This window comes from Sciurus vulgaris (genome assembly GCF_902686455.1).
Source record: "Sciurus vulgaris genome assembly, chromosome: 1".
NCBI lineage: Eukaryota > Metazoa > Chordata > Mammalia > Rodentia > Sciuridae > Sciurus > Sciurus vulgaris.
Genome location: NC_136461.1, coordinates 116,018,352 through 116,035,424, shown reverse-complemented (window position 1 = coordinate 116,035,424; position 17,073 = coordinate 116,018,352). Strand labels below are relative to the sequence as shown.

The following is a 17,073-nucleotide window of genomic DNA, read 5'->3' as shown; positions in this document are numbered from 1 at the left end:
CCAGTCCGGAAAGTCTGATTCTAGAGCCTAGTTCTAACCATGAACCTGTCTATCTCCTGTTTAGGATGGTGTAGCTGTAACCAGGGGTAGGAGCTGCCTCGGTAGTGTCAGCTGTCAAGTTCAAGCCCTTTCCCAGAAACTCTGTCTTTGGCTCTGAGATAGTTTGGATTCCCCAAGGCTGTTTCTCATCCCTGTCCACGATGGTGGGACATGCTGTAGCAGGGACTATGTGGATCCTGCTGGCATAGGAGAACTAGAGTCAGGAGGCTGGCCCAGAAAGGTGAACTGAGGCAGAAGGCAGCCCATGAAGGTGGAGTGGGCACAGAAATGCTCAAGAATCTGTGCCCCTTAATTGATTTTTTCACAGTCCAGAAGTTGTATCTGGCACTAAAAACCAATACTAATAGCACATTTCAGTTACTCATACCTTATTAATGGTAATTTATTAGGAAATCATTAAACCTAAATAGGTAATCTGGAGCCTTGAACCAAACAGGTGGCCCTGCTTGGGGCTGGAGGAGAGGGACATAAATCAAGAAGACAGACAAGAAGGGGAGGGCAGGCAGGGCATACTGTAGGGGGTGTGATGATGGAAGATACTAGGGGGCCCCACATGGTTATGGGAGAACACATGAGACCCCAGGCTTTCATCTGTGCCCTGGTGTTATGACTCTCTCTCTCTCTCTCTCTCTCTCTCTCTCTCTCTCTCTCTCCCCGTGTGCATGTGTTTGACTACAACATTGATAATAATAATAATCAAGATTATTGTACAAGAGTAATTTTAATTATTCAAGTGTCTGGGGTCATGGCTTATAGTACAAGTAATATGCAGTTTGGTCATCAGGGTTGTTAAGGGATTGGAGAGATGAGAACAGATATGTGGGGAGGGGACTCTGGGTTCATTTGGTGGAAACTCTGCCCCTCCCTGATCTGATTACTTCCTGTTCACTATTCAAGAGAGCAGCTTTCAAAGCTCACTATGTGTGTGCATAAGTTTACATCTGTGTGTGCACAGGGCAGTGTGTGCAAGCATTTGAGCATCTGCATGTGTACTTTTGTGTGTGCGTGCCTGCATCTCTTAGCCTCCCTCTTCTCCTCTAGGGGATGAGCTGGACAAAGGCCAAAGGGTGATGGGGAATCAGGAACCAGAAAGGAAGATGCCTCCCCTCCTTTTTTTTTTTTCCTTTGTGGTGTTGGGGATCAAACCCAGGGGCTGGTACATACTAGACAAACACTTTGCCACTCAGCTACACTTCCAGCCCAGATGCCTTTTAAGACCCTAGGTGTGTTGGGGGAATTCCATTACAGAGTCTTTCTCTCTAATCCCTAAGGCTGTTGCAGTTTAAAATGGAAATAAATTCAGTTCTGGTCTCATCCCTTTTGAACCTCCTGTGCACACAGTGGGAGCTTAGTAAATACTTGATGATGATGATTCTGAACTTGGGAAGCCAGCAGCTGTTCCCAGCTCCAACTCTCAGAGCACCATGGGGAAAGCCAGGCAGGGAGTGACCATGGGGGGTCTTCAGTCTTTCTGCCAAATCCTCCAGTGACTCTACGCCCAGCTGTTAGGGAAGAGGCTGGAGTTGTGGTCCACTTCACATGTCTTGCATTGGAGAAGCTGGTTCTTCCTGGACAGATTCTCTTTAGCTCATTATCATTCATCATGTGAATGATATTTATTGAACCACCACTGTGTGCTGAGTGAGACAGTATAGGAGCTGGGCGTCAGACTGGCCTAAGTTCAGAATCCTAACAACTTTAATTACAAGCTAGGTGACATCTGGCAAGTTTCTTAACTTTGTCTGTGTTTGAGTGTCTTCCACCCTTTCTTTCTTCCAACGGTTTTCATTTGTAAAGGGAGAATGATGACATCATTTTTATAGGGTTGATGTAGGGGTTGGAAATGGCAGAGAGGGGGTGCACATACATTGCTGGAGCTCCAGTGGTAGGTGAGTTTATCCACGGTAAGGAGGAGTGGATTCCCTCTGCTTCTGTGACCTTGAGGTTGTTACTCAACATCTCTGAGCATCAGTTTTCTCCTTGGTAAAATGGGAACATAACGCCCACCTCCTTGGGAAGGATGTACCTGGGATAATATGTGCGAAACAACCTGTGCCTTAATAAATGTTTGTCTATCTGAGCTTCCTGCCCCTCATCATGGTGACAGCGCCCCTCCTTAGGAGTCCCTCTCTCCCTCCTTCCCACTGCCCCGCGTGAGCTTACAGCCCTGATCGCCTTGGGTTTGCTGGTTTCGGCCATACGTGTCACAGGAAAGAGGACAGCTACTGCTCTGCTCTGGGGGTCGTGGAGCAAAAACTACAGTTCCCAACCCTCGCTGCGCTGCCACCCGGCTGGGAGCCGAGAACTGCAGGCCCCTCCTTCGGGGAGGAGTCTGGGAGGGGGGCGGAGTTAGGAGGCGGTTGGAGAGTTAAGCCGAGCCAATGAGACCAGCTGCTAATAAGTGGGCTTGGCTTACAATATAACAGTGGCAGGAGGAGGAAAGCGAAGCTATTGAGCCAGCGAGGAGTGAAGCTGAGCCTGGCCTCACACGCTCCTAGAGGACCATCTCCTGAGCTAGAGTTCTTTTCCCCGCTTCTTCCTTCTCCAAGCTCCCCTCCTGCCCTTCCTCACTGCCCAATACAATGCATTCTTGAGAGGCAGCATCTGGACTCCAGGCAGCCCCAGAGAACCGAAGCAAGCCAAAGAGAGAGGACTGGAGCCAAGACACTCTGGTGGGGGAGCTTGGATGCCTGGCTTTCTTTGAGGACATCTTTGGAGCGAGGGTGGCTTTGGGGTGGGGGGTTGTGCTGCAGGGAATCCAGCCAGGCCCCAAGATGGACACTTCTGGGCACTTCCATGATTCGGGGGTGGGGGACCTGGATGAAGACCCCAAGTGCCCCTGTCCATCCTCTGGGGATGAGCAGCAGCAGCAGCAACAGCAACAGCCACCGCCGCCAGCGCCACCAGCAGCCCCCCAGCAGCCCCCAGGACCCTCGTTGCAGCCTCAGCCTCAGCCTCCGCAGATTCAGCAGCAGCAGCAGCAGCCACCGCATCCCCTGTCTCAGCTCGCCCAACTCCAGAGCCAGCTTGTCCACCCCGGCCTGCTGCACTCCCCTCCCACTGCTTTCAGGGCCCCCACTTCATCCAACTCCACCGCCATCCTCCACCCTTCCTCCAGGCAAGGCAGCCAGCTCAATCTCAATGACCACTTGCTTGGCCACTCTCCAAGTTCCACAGCCACAAGTGGGCCTGGAGGAGGTAGCCGGCACCGGCAGGCCAGCCCCCTGGTGCACCGGCGGGACAGCAACCCCTTCACGGAGATCGCCATGAGCTCCTGCAAGTACAGCGGTGGGGTCATGAAGCCCCTCAGCCGCCTCAGCGCCTCCCGGAGGAACCTCATTGAGGCCGAGCCTGAGGGCCAACCCCTCCAGCTCTTCAGTCCCAGCAACCCCCCGGAGATCGTCATCTCCTCCCGGGAGGACAATCATGCCCACCAGACCCTGCTCCATCACCCCAACGCTACCCACAACCACCAGCATGCCGGCACCACTGCCAGCGGCACCACCTTCCCCAAAGCCAACAAGAGGAAAAACCAAAACATTGGCTATAAGCTGGGACACAGGAGGGCCCTGTTTGAAAAGAGAAAGCGACTGAGTGACTATGCTCTGATTTTTGGGATGTTTGGAATTGTTGTTATGGTGATAGAGACCGAGCTGTCTTGGGGTTTGTACTCAAAGGTAGGGGCTGTGGTTTCTCTTTATACCTTGAACAAAAGAAATATGTAGGTAGGAAGAAAGAGAGAGAGAGAGAGAGAGAGAGAGAGAGAGAGAGAGAGAGAGAGAGAGAGAGAGAGAGAGAGAGAGAGAATGAGAGAGAAAGGTGGTGGTGGGAGAGGCATTAGCTCAGTTATATGGAACACTCTAACTTCCCATGGTTTTCCTTCTTGATCCCGGGAGAATTCATTCCTCACTTCCTTTTGGGGGGGGACATCCCCACACACTGTGTCTAATTTGCAGACTCTGTGTTAGGGAGGATTAAAGAATCCCTTCTGAGAAATCGTTTTTCCTTCTGGCTCACTTGTACTAAAGCATAACCCAGCAGCTTAACGCACCAATTAATTACACTCTGCCTTGATGTGTTTGCCAGTTCCTGCGACTTCCCCTTTTCTCCTCCCCTCCCTGCTCCACTCCATTTTCCCCAGGATAAAAAAGAAATAAACGTCTGGGTGGGGGTGGGGGATTCCATTCCCACTGCCCAAGTCCCTTCTATTCTCCCTCTCTCCCCAAGTTTCTATTTCCCTCTTGTTCTCGAAGAGACTTGGGGCAAAATAGAAAAGCACTGGAGACCTGTCTCCTGAGGGCATTGGGGTAAAAATATAGGCGGAGGAAATCAGCAGTCTCTTCCCTCAGGAAAGAGGACTCAGAATAAACCTGCTGCTGCCTCATAAACATCCCTTGATAAAAATGGCTACAGGTGTTACCCAGGCAGAGCAGATGGGCACCGCCTTGGCATCAGCCTGGGGAGACCGCCTCTCCTTGGGATGGGATGACAGGGCTTCCCCAGCGGTCCCCGCGAGCCCGCGCCCCCAGCTCGGCCCCTGTTCTCCCCTCCCACCCCAACTCCTTCTCCTCGGGATAAATAAAGATGAGTGCATATGCGAGTGCGCGCCCGGATGGAGAACGGCAGGCACTGGCTTTAGGGGGGTGCTGGCCCCACTGCTTCAGCCTCTCAGTCCAGCCCCAAGACGGAGGAGGGGGCTTCCCTTGCAGGGGGAATGGAGATGGAGGAAGGTGGGTTTCTGTTGATGCTGTCCTTGCCAGGGAGCCCTCCTGCTGTGGGCTGGAAGGCTCGGAGACCTGGGGAATTGTTGGACAAGTGTCTTTTTTCCCACTATACCCCTCAGCCCCAATTTGTTGGGCTCTGTGTTTGTGTGTGTGTGTGCGCGCGTGTGTGTATGTACTCGTGCTTGCGCCTGCTTGTTGCTTGGATTTCTCTATTTGTCATTTTGGGCAGGGGGTGGCTGGGCTGGCTGGCGGGTAGCTGGGAGGGGCTCAGCTGTTGGAGGTTTCAAATAGAGCGTTTCAGGCCGGGCACAGCTGCTGCGAGACTGTCACATTCCTTGTTGAAATCCAGCCGCAAAAACCTAGGAGGTGCTGATCGGATTTCCCCATTCCCAGCATCTCACTTTAACCAGGGATGGGCAGGCTAGCCCACTCTGGAATCCGGTGGGGCAGACCTGTCAGGCAACCTGAATAGTCAGAATCTAGACTTTCAGGCAGAGGGTCCTCTAGGGAACTGGCTGCTCGGTGGGGACTGCCCCAGCTGAGGGCAGCCCTTGGAAGCTGTACATGCCCCTCAGTGAGCAGAGAAGCAAGTGGGGTTTCCCCTGGAAACGCAGCTCACTTAGTCATTCCTTGAAATGAGCCTCTGAGTCTGCGGGTCCCTCTGCTCACTGCTTTCTCAGAGCCACCTCTCCTGCAGGGCGCTCTGCTTGTGGAGATGGGTCTGGCAGTCGCCTTGGGCAAAGCCTTGTATCCCTCCAGTTATTCTCTGGGGGTGAGCAGTTCTTGCTGGGGGAAAACCTATGAAGGCCCAAGTGGTAGGGACTGAGGGGGAAGGGGCCACACCAGCACTTCCTCTTTCAGTGGCCCCTGTGGCTACAGTGGCTATGCATAATTCCCAGTGTGGGATCTGTACTCATTCTTCTGAATACTATGGGAGGGTCACTGCAGGGCAAGCTGAACCATCTTCTCTGTCTGGGGCAGGTGCCACCCTGATGGAATACTCAGGGAAAGGGGTTTTCCCAGAGCTGAGGAGGCAGGCTGTGGGTGACTGAAGGGTGAAGTGACCTGAGGTGCTTGGCTTCTTCTGTTCCTATATCATTGACTCTCTGACTGGTGGTGGCAGAGAGGGGACAACAGTAGAGAAGGTACTGCTTGCCTTAGCTGGTGAGGTGGCTACTTCCTGTGCACTTTGGGAGTGGAATTGGAGCAAGCAGGGCTCTCTTTAACCTGTCCTTCCATCTAGATCCCCATGTTTTGAGTCATCTATGGGACAAATATTTTCTGGGTATCTCCTTTGTGCCAGGTCCTGTGGACCCAGAGTGGGGAAAGAAGGAGGATATCCCTGTCTTTCCTGGGGGCAGGTGGCACGGTGTTAAAGAGTCAGATCAAAGTTGGAGTCCTAGGTCTGCCACTTCCCATTGTGTGATCTTGGATAAGTCATGCAGCACTGAACCCAGTGCCCAGTTGTCAAGTGGGGAGATCAAATCAGATGAGCATAATGCACTCCATATAGTGCCTGCTCAATGAATGGGATCTCTTGTGATTATTGCTGATGATGATAAGAAGAGAGACAGATTTTAAAAATTAATCTAATTCTGGCTCTAGAATTAGTTGGGAACTAAGACTTGTTAATGGAGGAGAGAAGTTATAGGAAGGGGCTGGGTGTGGCTAGAGACCACTTTTAAATGTGGGTCTGTTTTAGGGGGAGGTGAATATCTGTCCCTCAACTTCATTGGAGGAATGAGCTCTGTGACAGGAGTGTTTGGGTTAAAATGAAGAATGGCCATAAGAGAGCTTAGAGACACTGAAGTAACCTTGGGGACAGATGAGTGACACTCAATTTTGCTTTAGAGCTTGTGTGATACTTGGCTTTGCTGATCAGTCTGAATGGACAGGGTAACCATAGGCACCCCAGTCAGCTGGGTAATTTTGCATCTATAGTGGCAGTTCCCACTCAAAGGCCTTTAGAAGGGGACACTTTTATTTCCCCCAAGTGATTGAAGATGTGCTTGTGCCTTGTACCCAAGCTGTGTTCTGAAGTTCTCTGTTTTTATTTCCCCGGTTTGCGGCTTTTCTGTTCACCTATCTTTGGCTGATATCTGTTGCTGGGGAAGGAATTCACCACCCAGGCCCTGGTCTCTTGAAAAGGAACATGGCATGTACCCAGAGTGTGTTCAAAGTTGATGTAAAAGGGGAGCCAGCGTGAGTGAGGAGGTTGAGAAATCAGGACAGAATGATCTCCGGCTCCCACCCTCATAGGCCGTAGGCGATGACACTGGCAGGCAGCTCTGCTGAGAGCTGGGAGGTTTCAGCCTGGAGCAGGGAGGCAGGGCTCAGGTAAGAGGTGAGCTGTTCTTTATGTGAGAGATGCGGAGATGGTCCTAATAGGTCCTAAGATACTGAGCTTGAGCTTCCCCTGATCTGAATGGGAGTATTTTTTTTTTTTCCCAATAGGTAGCTTTACTCTCTGGAGGCTTCTTGAACATCCTCACAGGGCCAGAGCACAGATCCTTTGGAGAAATCTTGGTGATACTGTCTCTACCCATCACTATTCCTCTATCAGGGTCAGAGCAATGAGAATTGGGGCCCTTCTGGTTGTTCTTTATCTTCTTTTAGAGCTGGTTTGGGGTGCACAATCCCATTGCCATAAACTGTCTTCTGTTTTCTCTCTACTGGGTCCAGAGTTAGGGATGGGCTGGTCTGCCTTTCCCCCTCCTCCTAGGGTGGTGAACCCCTTCCCTATCTTGTTGGTGGTGGAGCTGGTGCCTCTGTCCAGTGGGCCAGTCACCAGTGGGCCTTGGGCTATGGGGTGGTCTCATAGGAGGCTGGGCCATGCTGGTGCAGCAGGGGGCTCTGTTCACTAATTCTGTACAGCCTCAAACCACTTCCCCACCCTTGACTTCAAAATTCATCTGAGTTTCACATCTCAGGCAGAGCCGATCCTCTGCCCACCTCCATGCCCCTCCTGCCCATGCCACTAACTTCCTGCCCCTCGCTCCTCCCTGCTGCCTTTGGCTCCTCCCTGCTACCTTTGCTGGGTTTGTTGCCCAGGTAACCCAGGCTGCACACAGAGGAGTCCATGTGAAGGCATTTGCTGGTGCCCTGCCTATTCTGAGGAGTGGCTTCTTTTCTCACCTCTATTTTTCTTCTTCAGACCACCTCCTGGGAGGCTACCGGGAAGGGGCAAGCTTCCCTACATGCCCAGAGGAGTCCAACTCCTAGCCATTCAGTCTTCAAAGAGAATGGATCCCTTAGGCCAGTGCCAGCTTGCTGCCTGTCTTTTTGCTGAATGCATGGAGGTCAGGGAATCCACCCTAGCCTCCAGCTGGAATGATCAATAGTATCCCTGTGCTTTTATTTTTTGGTGCTCAGAATGGAACCCAAGGCCTTGTGCATGCTAGACAAACACTCTACCATTAAGCCACACCCTCAGCCCTATTGGTGTTCCAGTCCTGATCTCTGTCCTCCCTGGGCAGGGAGATTCTGTCTCTGGAAAGGCAGTGCAGCAGCCAGGTGTGGTTGGGTGAGTGACTCTGTGCCTTCTGCAGGCCCAGGTGCCCCTTGTGGGTAGGCAGGTGGCTGTCAGAGCAAGTCTTAGTATTTTTGAGTAGATCCCTTGGGGCACTGGTGTCTATGGTTCCAGGCATGCCGGGAAAATAGGAATAGGATAGACTACTTTCCACAGACCCTCCCTGTGGGATGACCTGGAGAGCTCCAGAAGGCAGAAGACTATAAAGACTTTAGCCACAGGCAGCAGACTGAGAGCCAGCTGCCAAGGGACCTCAGGGCCACATTTTATTGTCACAGGTCATACTGGGTGTGTTGGCCCAGGAGAGGGCCAGTGACTTCTGACAGTGTGAAAATAGGCCCTTCACCCACCCCAGGATGGTGACCAATTTATTTATAATCTTTGTGGACAGTCAGCAAATGAGTCAAACGTTTGTAACCCACAGGGGGACAGTAACTTTTTATATATGCTTTCCTTTGCATGTCATCACGCTATTTATAACTGTCCTGGGGAAGACTTCATGATACATCCGGACTTCCCTTCCCCACAGGCAGCGTTATCTGGGTGCATGGGTACCAGCATAATGGTTGGGGCATTTGTCTCCTGTACAGGCTATTTAGAAAGCTATTTGATGCCTTGTAGTTCCTTTATTTAGCTTCCAGGAAGGGAGATTTGTGAGACCATTGCCAAAAGATTTGCTTTTAAAAATGTAAGGCAAAGAAAAACAAACAAACAAACAAAAACTGCAAGTAACCTGTGTAGCAAATCTGAGACCTGGCTGGAAATGTAAAATCAAAACAGAGAGCTGTGGTTCTGCTGCCGTTATTTGTGAAGCACATTTGGGGAAGAAAATGAGAGAGTATGTGTAGGGGTGAGGGGTGACTGGATACAGATGAAATACCACTTTTACTCAGCTCAGTGACAGAAAGACCAGGGTGTTCATTGGGAACTGTTTTCCTTCTCTTGCTTTCAAAATCCCAAAGGGAGAGAGAAAGAAGAAAGTCACCTATTCCTCTTTAAATAATAAGGGTGGGGGATTCTAAGACTGTGCTGTTCTCAGAAGCTGTGTGGAGGAAAATTCTAGTGCCTTTTCTTCTGGTGAGGAAAGTCCAGAGGAGGCTAATGGATTTTCAGGGGCTCTTTTCCTGCTGTCATTCCAACCTCAGGAGCTCAAATGGGATCCAAGAGGCAGAAGCCGGGGAGGGGGTGGGGGCAGGGACAATACTGCTTTACCTTGGTGACCAGCTTCGAATAGTGCTGGAATGTTGCTGAGTGACAGGAGAGAGAAGGCAAGGACCTTTTGTTGAGCAGTGGATGATTTTTACATCAGAAAGCCCTAGAAGGAGGTGATGCTCAAGGCTTCCTTTGCAGATGAAGTAACTGGCTGAGACCCCTGATCTTTCGACTGTGAAGTTCATGCCCTTTCCCTTGCCTGTTGCTGCTATTGAAGAAAGTGCTTATTTTTATATTTTTACTATTTTTTTTTTTTTTTTTTTGGCAGCTCTGGGGAACCCAGGGCCTTGTCTATGCCAGGCAAGTGCTCTACCCTTGGGCGACACCCTCAGCCCAAATTGCTTATATTCAAATCAAGATCTATGGACCTGAGGTCAATGATGCAAAATGTTGAGGCAGAAGGATCTTTACTAAGAAATGTGCAGAAAGGACTTGATGCGGGAGGAAGATGTCTATGTAGCCACCAAGAGAAGGCAGGGGTCTTTGGGGCAGCTAGGGCAAGGAGTACCTGCAGGGTAGCCTGGGCTGGGGGTGAAGACTGTGGACAGGTCCAAGGTGGGTCCCTGAGATGTTTTACTACTGGGGGTTTGGTGATACTGCCCTCATGGTGATACTGGATAAGCTATGGGGGATAGGAGTGGTTATTATAGAGAAAATGAGAGCCTGTCCTGCAAAGAACTGTCTAGGCTCCTGCCGTGGCCCCATTCCCACTCACCCTTGGAGAGCCAGCAGGACCCCAAGCCTCATTGTACACTTCCATACACAACTCTCTCACCTCTGTCAGGTTCCTTACTGAGTCCTCTTTCTCCTTTTCCAGTGCTGGCTGCATGGTCACTTATCAGGGGCAATCCACATGGGCTTAGCATCTTACCTCCTACCAGGTATTTTCATGCCTGTTGTCCCTCATGATCCCCACAATAGCCTCAGGAGTCATCACAACCAACCGAATTTCATAGATGAGAAAACAGCTGCAGATTTCTGTGACTTAATCCAGGTAGTCATAAGGCTGAGTGACTTAACTCCAGGTACAGGATAGATGATTCTAGAATGTAGTTCAGGTCTCTAGTGTACTGCTAGTTGCCCATCACAGCCTCTGCTGGGAATTGGAGTGAGGAGACCTCTAGGGCTTCTCCGTTCCTGGTTCTAGAATTTTCTTCTTAATTCTTGGTCCCCTTTCCCTATTTCCTGCCTGTGCCTTATGTCAGCCAAATTCATGCTGAAGAAAGGCCTGCCTCTACTTCGAAGGAACCCTGGGGAGGTGCTTCTATTTCCCACTTCCAGCCTGCCGCATGGTCTTTGTCAAGTCCCTTCACCTGTCTGGGCCTCCATTTCTTCAGTTAAAAAATAAGAGCAGAACTCCTTTCCCTTCTCCAGGACTTTGTGTTCTGATTCCAGGTCATGTTCCATCTCAGAGATGAACCAACCATTGTCCTCCAACTCATGTTCTTGAGGCAAGAACATGTCCCAAGGGCAACCAGAGGCTATCTATCCTGGATGGACTGGTTTATGTTGTTGGTGCTTATAAGGAAAAAGACCGGAACTGAGACTGGGGACATTGGGCTCCCTGTAGAAGGTGGAGTGGTTCCTGAAGGATCAGACAGCTGGAATGGGAGGGTCATGGGCAGGGGCTCATTTCTGAGTGGGGAACATTAGGAACCTGGGTAGAGGAGGCAGAGCATGTAGGGAACACAGCTGGCTGCATGGGGGGCAGCTTGAAGTTCCTGCTGTGTGGTGTACACAGGGCAGGCAGAGAGGGAAGAGAAGACAAAGCAAGTCTTGGGACTATGCTTATTTCTGAGAGGTTCTGAGTGGGAAGTGAAATGCTCATGGTAGGGCATGAGCAATGATGGATTTAATATTTAGTAAATTGTTAGGAACTCAGTCTTTTGCACTCACATCCTGAAGACCTGATGTTCCTTTCTCAGAGGCGATCTTAACTGGCACAGGTGGCCTAACGTGGCCGTTAAGGGCTTGGGATCTGGGTTCAGATTGTGACTTGGTGTGTGCAAGTGGTGGGTTCTTGGGGAGTTGGGGAGTTTACTGACCCTGGAACTTGTTTCTTCAGATGGTAAGAGGGAACCCTCAGATAATAGCCAGCACAGAGCATGGCACACAGTGAGCTCAATATCTGCCAGCTGTTGCTTTTGTTAGTCTCTAGAAGGTGCCACCTGGAGGATCAAGACTGGAGAGACATGAGTATATGTGTCACCTGTGCATATTCTACAGATTGCTGTCAAGGAGATGTGTCCTTGCTAGGAGGAAGGGGCCCTGGAAGTGGAGGAACATGCCCTGTTTCTCATAATGTCCTCACTTCTGGTGACAGGTTGCCCAGTCATGTTTCTGGATGGGTCTCAGCGGGAGTGAAGTGGAGAGTTCTCTGGAAGGTGGGGCTGGACCTCTGAAACCTTCTTATCCCATGGGGCCAGATACTCTACACTCAGAGTTGGCAATCTATGGTCTGGACATAGCTAGTTGGGTGTGGACATTCAAATTGGACAGGTGGAGATAGAACAAAAATAAACCCATGGGGCCAGGCCAGAGGCTGAGAGGCCTGGAGGAAGGTCAGGGGGACACATGATGACCAGGCAGAAAGAGGCCTAGAGCACAGGGCTCCAGGGAGAGCACTGACTTGGGACAGAACCAGGAGAGAAAAGAGTGCTACAACTTGTCTTGATGCATTAAGAGAACACAATTTCCCCTTAAAGACTCAAGATAGAGGTGTTTTGTAGAATTCGAAATGTTCTTTCTGCCTCTTACACCCTACTTAGAGCACCAGGGGTGTGGCAGTTGGTAACTTTCCCAGCCAGGTGCCAAGGGGCACCAAGAGCAACTGTGTAAGGGAGGGATGACCCTGACTTGCCTAGGTGGAAGCCATTTTTTTTTTCCCCACAAGGCCTGGTCGCAAGGTAACCAGAGTTGTCTTCTGAGCAGAGCCTTGGTGATACTAAATGAACAACATGCAAATGATGTGTGAAATAATATGCAAATTGGCATCTGTTATTTTTGAGTCAGCTTCTTGGGCATTTTTCTTAAAGGACAAGAATGGTACTTAGTGTCAAATGAAGAGGAAAGTGGGCTTAAAGGACCCTTCTTGCAAAGACTGCACAGACTGGCTCCTACTTTGTAGAGCTTAGGTAGTGAGCCTGCCAGCCAGCATGTGTGACATTGTTCAGTGTTTAGTTTTGGGTTATAGATGGCAAAGCCCAGAAGGGTAGGTGTCTTGCCCAGAGCTGCCCAACAAACAGAGGTAGACCTGTTCACCAGATCTTGCTGACCTGTAGGTGGCTCTGAACAGAAGGAGGCCCTTTAGGGAGGCAGGAAGAAACTGTACTGGGCGCTAATTCTGGCCCACTCTTTATTGCTGGGTTTCCCAAAGGCCTGTGACTCAAACTCTCTGAGCCTCAGTTTCCCCATTTATAAATGATGAGAATCACACTTGATAATGACTGGGTAAGTGGCCAGCGCAATGGCTGGCACATTCCAGGCTGCCAACAACTGGCGGTTCCTCCTATCACCTTCGCCTGAGTTGGCACCTGCCTGCATCCTCAGGTTCCACCAGCAGGAATTTTAGCTGAGCCTTTTCTTCTTTTTGAGATTTCTGATTTTAACAAATTGGGGCTTAGCCATTTTCTTCCTTTTCCAACTTCCAGCGGGTAAGATGTTGGCTCTCTAAATAGCTCCTGCATGTGAGAATGCCTGGAGACCCTGACCAGGTGGTCACACCTTCCCCAGAGAGGAGGGCTCAGGGTAAGCATGTTGCTCTGGGTGGGACCACTGTCTTTGAAGGGGCCTGGAGCTATATGGCATTGGGTGGCATGACCCAGGGGAGACTAACTCTGGGGACATATCTGCTCAGTGTGGTGTCATGCCTGCCCCGAATGGACAAGCTCCATAAGCCAGCTGAGTGTGGCAGCCTGGGTAGGCATGGTCCCCGTGGGTAAGGCAGGGCTTGGACTGGCCTTATAGGGCTCTGAGGCCCAGAGAAGCTCCATGATTTGTCCAAGGTCACTCAGCATTATAAGTAGCAAAGGTAGAGCAGGAATTCAAGAATTCTGGTTTTTAAAACAATTTCTTCCATACCCCTTCCCTACACATCCTAAGGTCCAGGAGTGCCAAAGGTCTGTGTCCCTAACTACTCGAGTCAGCTCTGGGGATCTCTCCTCAATCAAGTGGGCTGCTCTCTGTTCCTAATAGAATTCAAACTTCACCGCACCCTGAGGCAGAGCCTGGCAATTTAGCTGGGTGGGCTTGGGTAACCTCTGTGTCTAGAAAGTGGGCTTTTAATTCCTCTTATGAAGGGTAGAAGTGGGAAGGTGGTTCAGTGGTACAGTGCTTGCCTAGCGTGCTCAAGGTCCTGGGGTTTCGCCCCCAGCACTGCGAAAGAAACAAAACAAACAAACAAACAAACAAAAACGAGGACAAAACTGGCCCTCAAGGGGCCTTATTCTTATCCCTGCTGGTTAATAGTGGCTCTTGCCTCGACTGTCTCTTGGAGAGTTCAGTGGCCTTGGGGATCATTTGAGGTCCTTCACAGCCAGGCTCATGGTTCCAGGCCACTCCTGCTCCAGGCTGGACCTGGCGTTTGTTTCTGCCAAATGCTTTTTCCTGCTCCCGGGGAAGTAATGGTGCTAGGCCGGGTGGGAGGGCATTTTGGCACAAGGCGCCAGGCTGGGTCCATGCTGTCTGCCAGGGATCTTGAGATCCCTCAAGAGTGAAATGGAATTGATGCAAGCTGAGAGCGAGTCTCTGATGGAAGTTGAGTCATAAGGGGTTTCCTTGCAGGCAGATGGGATCATATATAATGCTTCTGTCCCTGGCAGCTTGGGAGAACACTCCACTCTCATAAAATGGAAATTTTTTTCCTCTTCCAGAAAAATGACTCCAGAGTGACATGGGGGTCTCTTTTTTTATACCAGGGATTGAACCCAGGAACACTTAACCACTGAGCCACATCCCTAGCCCCTTTGTAGCCCCATATATATATGCATGTTTTTAGTTTTTAGATATACGTGACAGAGGGTATATTTTGACATATTATACATATATGGGGTGCAACCCATTACACTTTTGATCCCATTCTTATGGTTGAACATGATGTTGTTATACTGGTCATGTATTCAAATATGAACATAGAAAAGTTATGTCCAAGTCTGCTGTCTTTCCTATTCCCATTCCCTCTTCCTTCCCTGCATTTGCTTTTGTCTAATCCAATGTACTTCTATACATCCCCTCCTCCCTCCCCTCCCCTTGTTATGGGTTAGCATTCACATATCAGAGAGAACATTCGACCTTTATATTTTATTTTGAGACAGGATCTTGCTAAGTTGTTGAGGCTGGTTCTGAACTCGTGATTCTCCTGCCTCAGTCTCCTGAGCTGCTGGGATTCAGGTGTGTGCCACCATGCCCGGCGACATGGGGTCTTATTAAGGAGTGAAACAAGGGAAGAGATGGGGAGGAAAAGAAAACAAATATTTATTATATGCTTTTATATAGCTCATCTCATCAAATCCTCATGACAACCCTATGAGGTGAATATAATTACCCCCCATTTGACAGAGGTGTGTTGAATCTCCAGGGGCTAGTGACAGGGCAGACTGGGATTGGGACCCAGGAAGATCTCCATGGGCTGGAAGGGGTCAGCTAAGCCACAGAAACACGCATTTTAGGTTCTCATGCCCGCTCTGTGGTTTCTGGCTGCACAGCCTTATGGAGGAAGTTGACCTCTCTGAGTCTCAGTCTCCTGATCTAACTAAATGGGGATGATGATGTTTTTTCCCTCCAGAGATCACGTGTCCCGAAGAATGATGGAGACAAGATGCAGGGAGGACACCTGGTCAGGGCTTGATAAATGTCCACTGTTATTATTGTTAATTTCTTATCATTTAACTTTGAAAACTCCAAATGCAGATTTCTTCCCCCAAACCTAGAGGACTGGAATGAACCCCCCTCCTTGTCCCCTACCTCCTCCAGCAGGATCATTTGGCCCTCAAACTCTGTGCCTCTGGCCCCCCAGCCCAGTTCATACAAATGATCAAGCCTTCTATTCCCTTTCTCCATGGGTCCCTCACCAGGACCACCCTACCCCCTCCACTCCTGTCACCTCTGCTTCCTAAGCCTGCATCTTAAGTTAGTAACCTGCTCTGTGCCAGCTGCTCTGATCAGCTCTGAGCTTCAACCCTGAGCAGACCCAGGGCTCATCAGCAGGTGGAGGAGGAAGACCTTGACCAAGGAATGCCAGGTATGATGTGAGTTTTATTTTTTTCCTCCAGTACTAAAGATTGAACCCAGGGGTGCTCTGCCACTGTGCTACAGCCCCAGCTCTTCTTATTTTTGAGACAGTGTCTTATTAAGTTATCCAGGCTGGCTTTGAACTTGTCATCCTCCTGTTTTAACTTCCCAATAACTGGGATTACAGGAGTGAGCCCAGGCACCTGGCATGTATAGGAGACGAAACCCCACCTACGTGGCTCTTATTAGTCTCACAAACTGTGACTGAGTCTCCCTTCATCTGTTCCTTTGCACTCTGTTTCCTGAAGGTCCATTTTGACTTTACTTCTTCCATCTTTCCTCCATCTGTCTCCCCGGCCACCTCTGCTTTTTACTCATGGATGGAATAGCCTGGTATTAGGAAGATAGTTAAAAAAATTTTTTTTTTATACCTCAGCTCTTTTTATTTTTTATTTTGAGACAAGGTCTTATTAAGTTGCCCAGGCTGGCCTTGAACTTGTGATTCTCCTGCCTCAGTCTCCTGTGTTGTTGGAATTACAGGCATGCACCACTGCACTCAATAGCTTTAGTGCTGGATGGATCTGAGTCTCATTCCTGGCTCTGTCACTTCCTGGCTGTGTGCCTTTGGGAAATTGCTTCAACACTTTGGTCCTCAGTGTCCTTGCAGGGACGGTGGTGGGGGGCAGTCATCATATCCTGGGTGCTGGAGTGAGGAATCAATGAGATGCTGGTGTTGGAAAATGTGTGATGTGGGTTTTGGCTTGTCCTGAGCACTTAGTAAAGGTCAGCAGGGAACTGCTAGGGCAAACTTGGTTTCTGGACCTCTGTTTTGTCATCTGGAGAATGGGAGCAATGAACTGGAGGAGCAGGAAGATGCTTCCACTGGCCATCTTTGGGAGGATAGTGAGGATCCCATGAAATTAGAGAGTGAAGAGGAAGGAAGCTGTAGCATTCCTGGCTGTGGGGATGGCCCATCAGCTGGGGTCTGTGGGCTGGGTGGGCTGGGAAGGTTTATCTTCCTGTCCCACAGTGAAAACCTGTGAAGGCATTGTGGCTAAGTGGATTTCCTCACTATCAGGAGACAGCTGAGAGACAGGCCCTTCTGGACAGCCGCCCTCCCTGCTGCCTCCTCCCTGCAGGCCAGCCCTTGGCATGAGGCCCGTTTGTCTCCTGAACCCTCCTAGCAGCAGGGATTTAATTACTATAATGTAAGGAGCCGTGGCTCGAGGCCTTCTGGCAGAGGGGAAGCAGATTTGTCTTCTCACTGAGAGAATAAAAATCGATGGAAAGGAAAGGAAATGTACCTTCCCCCAAGGTTCC

General features: G+C 50.1%; 1 protein-coding gene across 3 annotated transcripts in view; it reads left to right on the top strand.

Annotated features, from left to right (window-relative positions):
- Window positions 1-2,397: 2,397 nt before the first annotated feature.
- Window positions 2,398-17,073, top strand: part of KCNN3 (potassium calcium-activated channel subfamily N member 3) — a 160,098-nt gene continuing 145,422 nt past the window's right edge. The window contains exon 1 of one of the 3 annotated variants that reach the window (XM_079117535.1): window positions 2,398-3,737. In XM_079117535.1, the coding sequence (XP_078973661.1) occupies window positions 2,835-3,737 (903 nt within the window). In that variant the 5' untranslated portion in view covers window positions 2,398-2,834. Of the gene's footprint in view, window positions 3,738-4,761; window positions 4,791-17,073 lie in introns of those variants that run through there. The other 2 variants (XM_079117534.1, XM_079117536.1) reach the window with 2 other exon arrangements.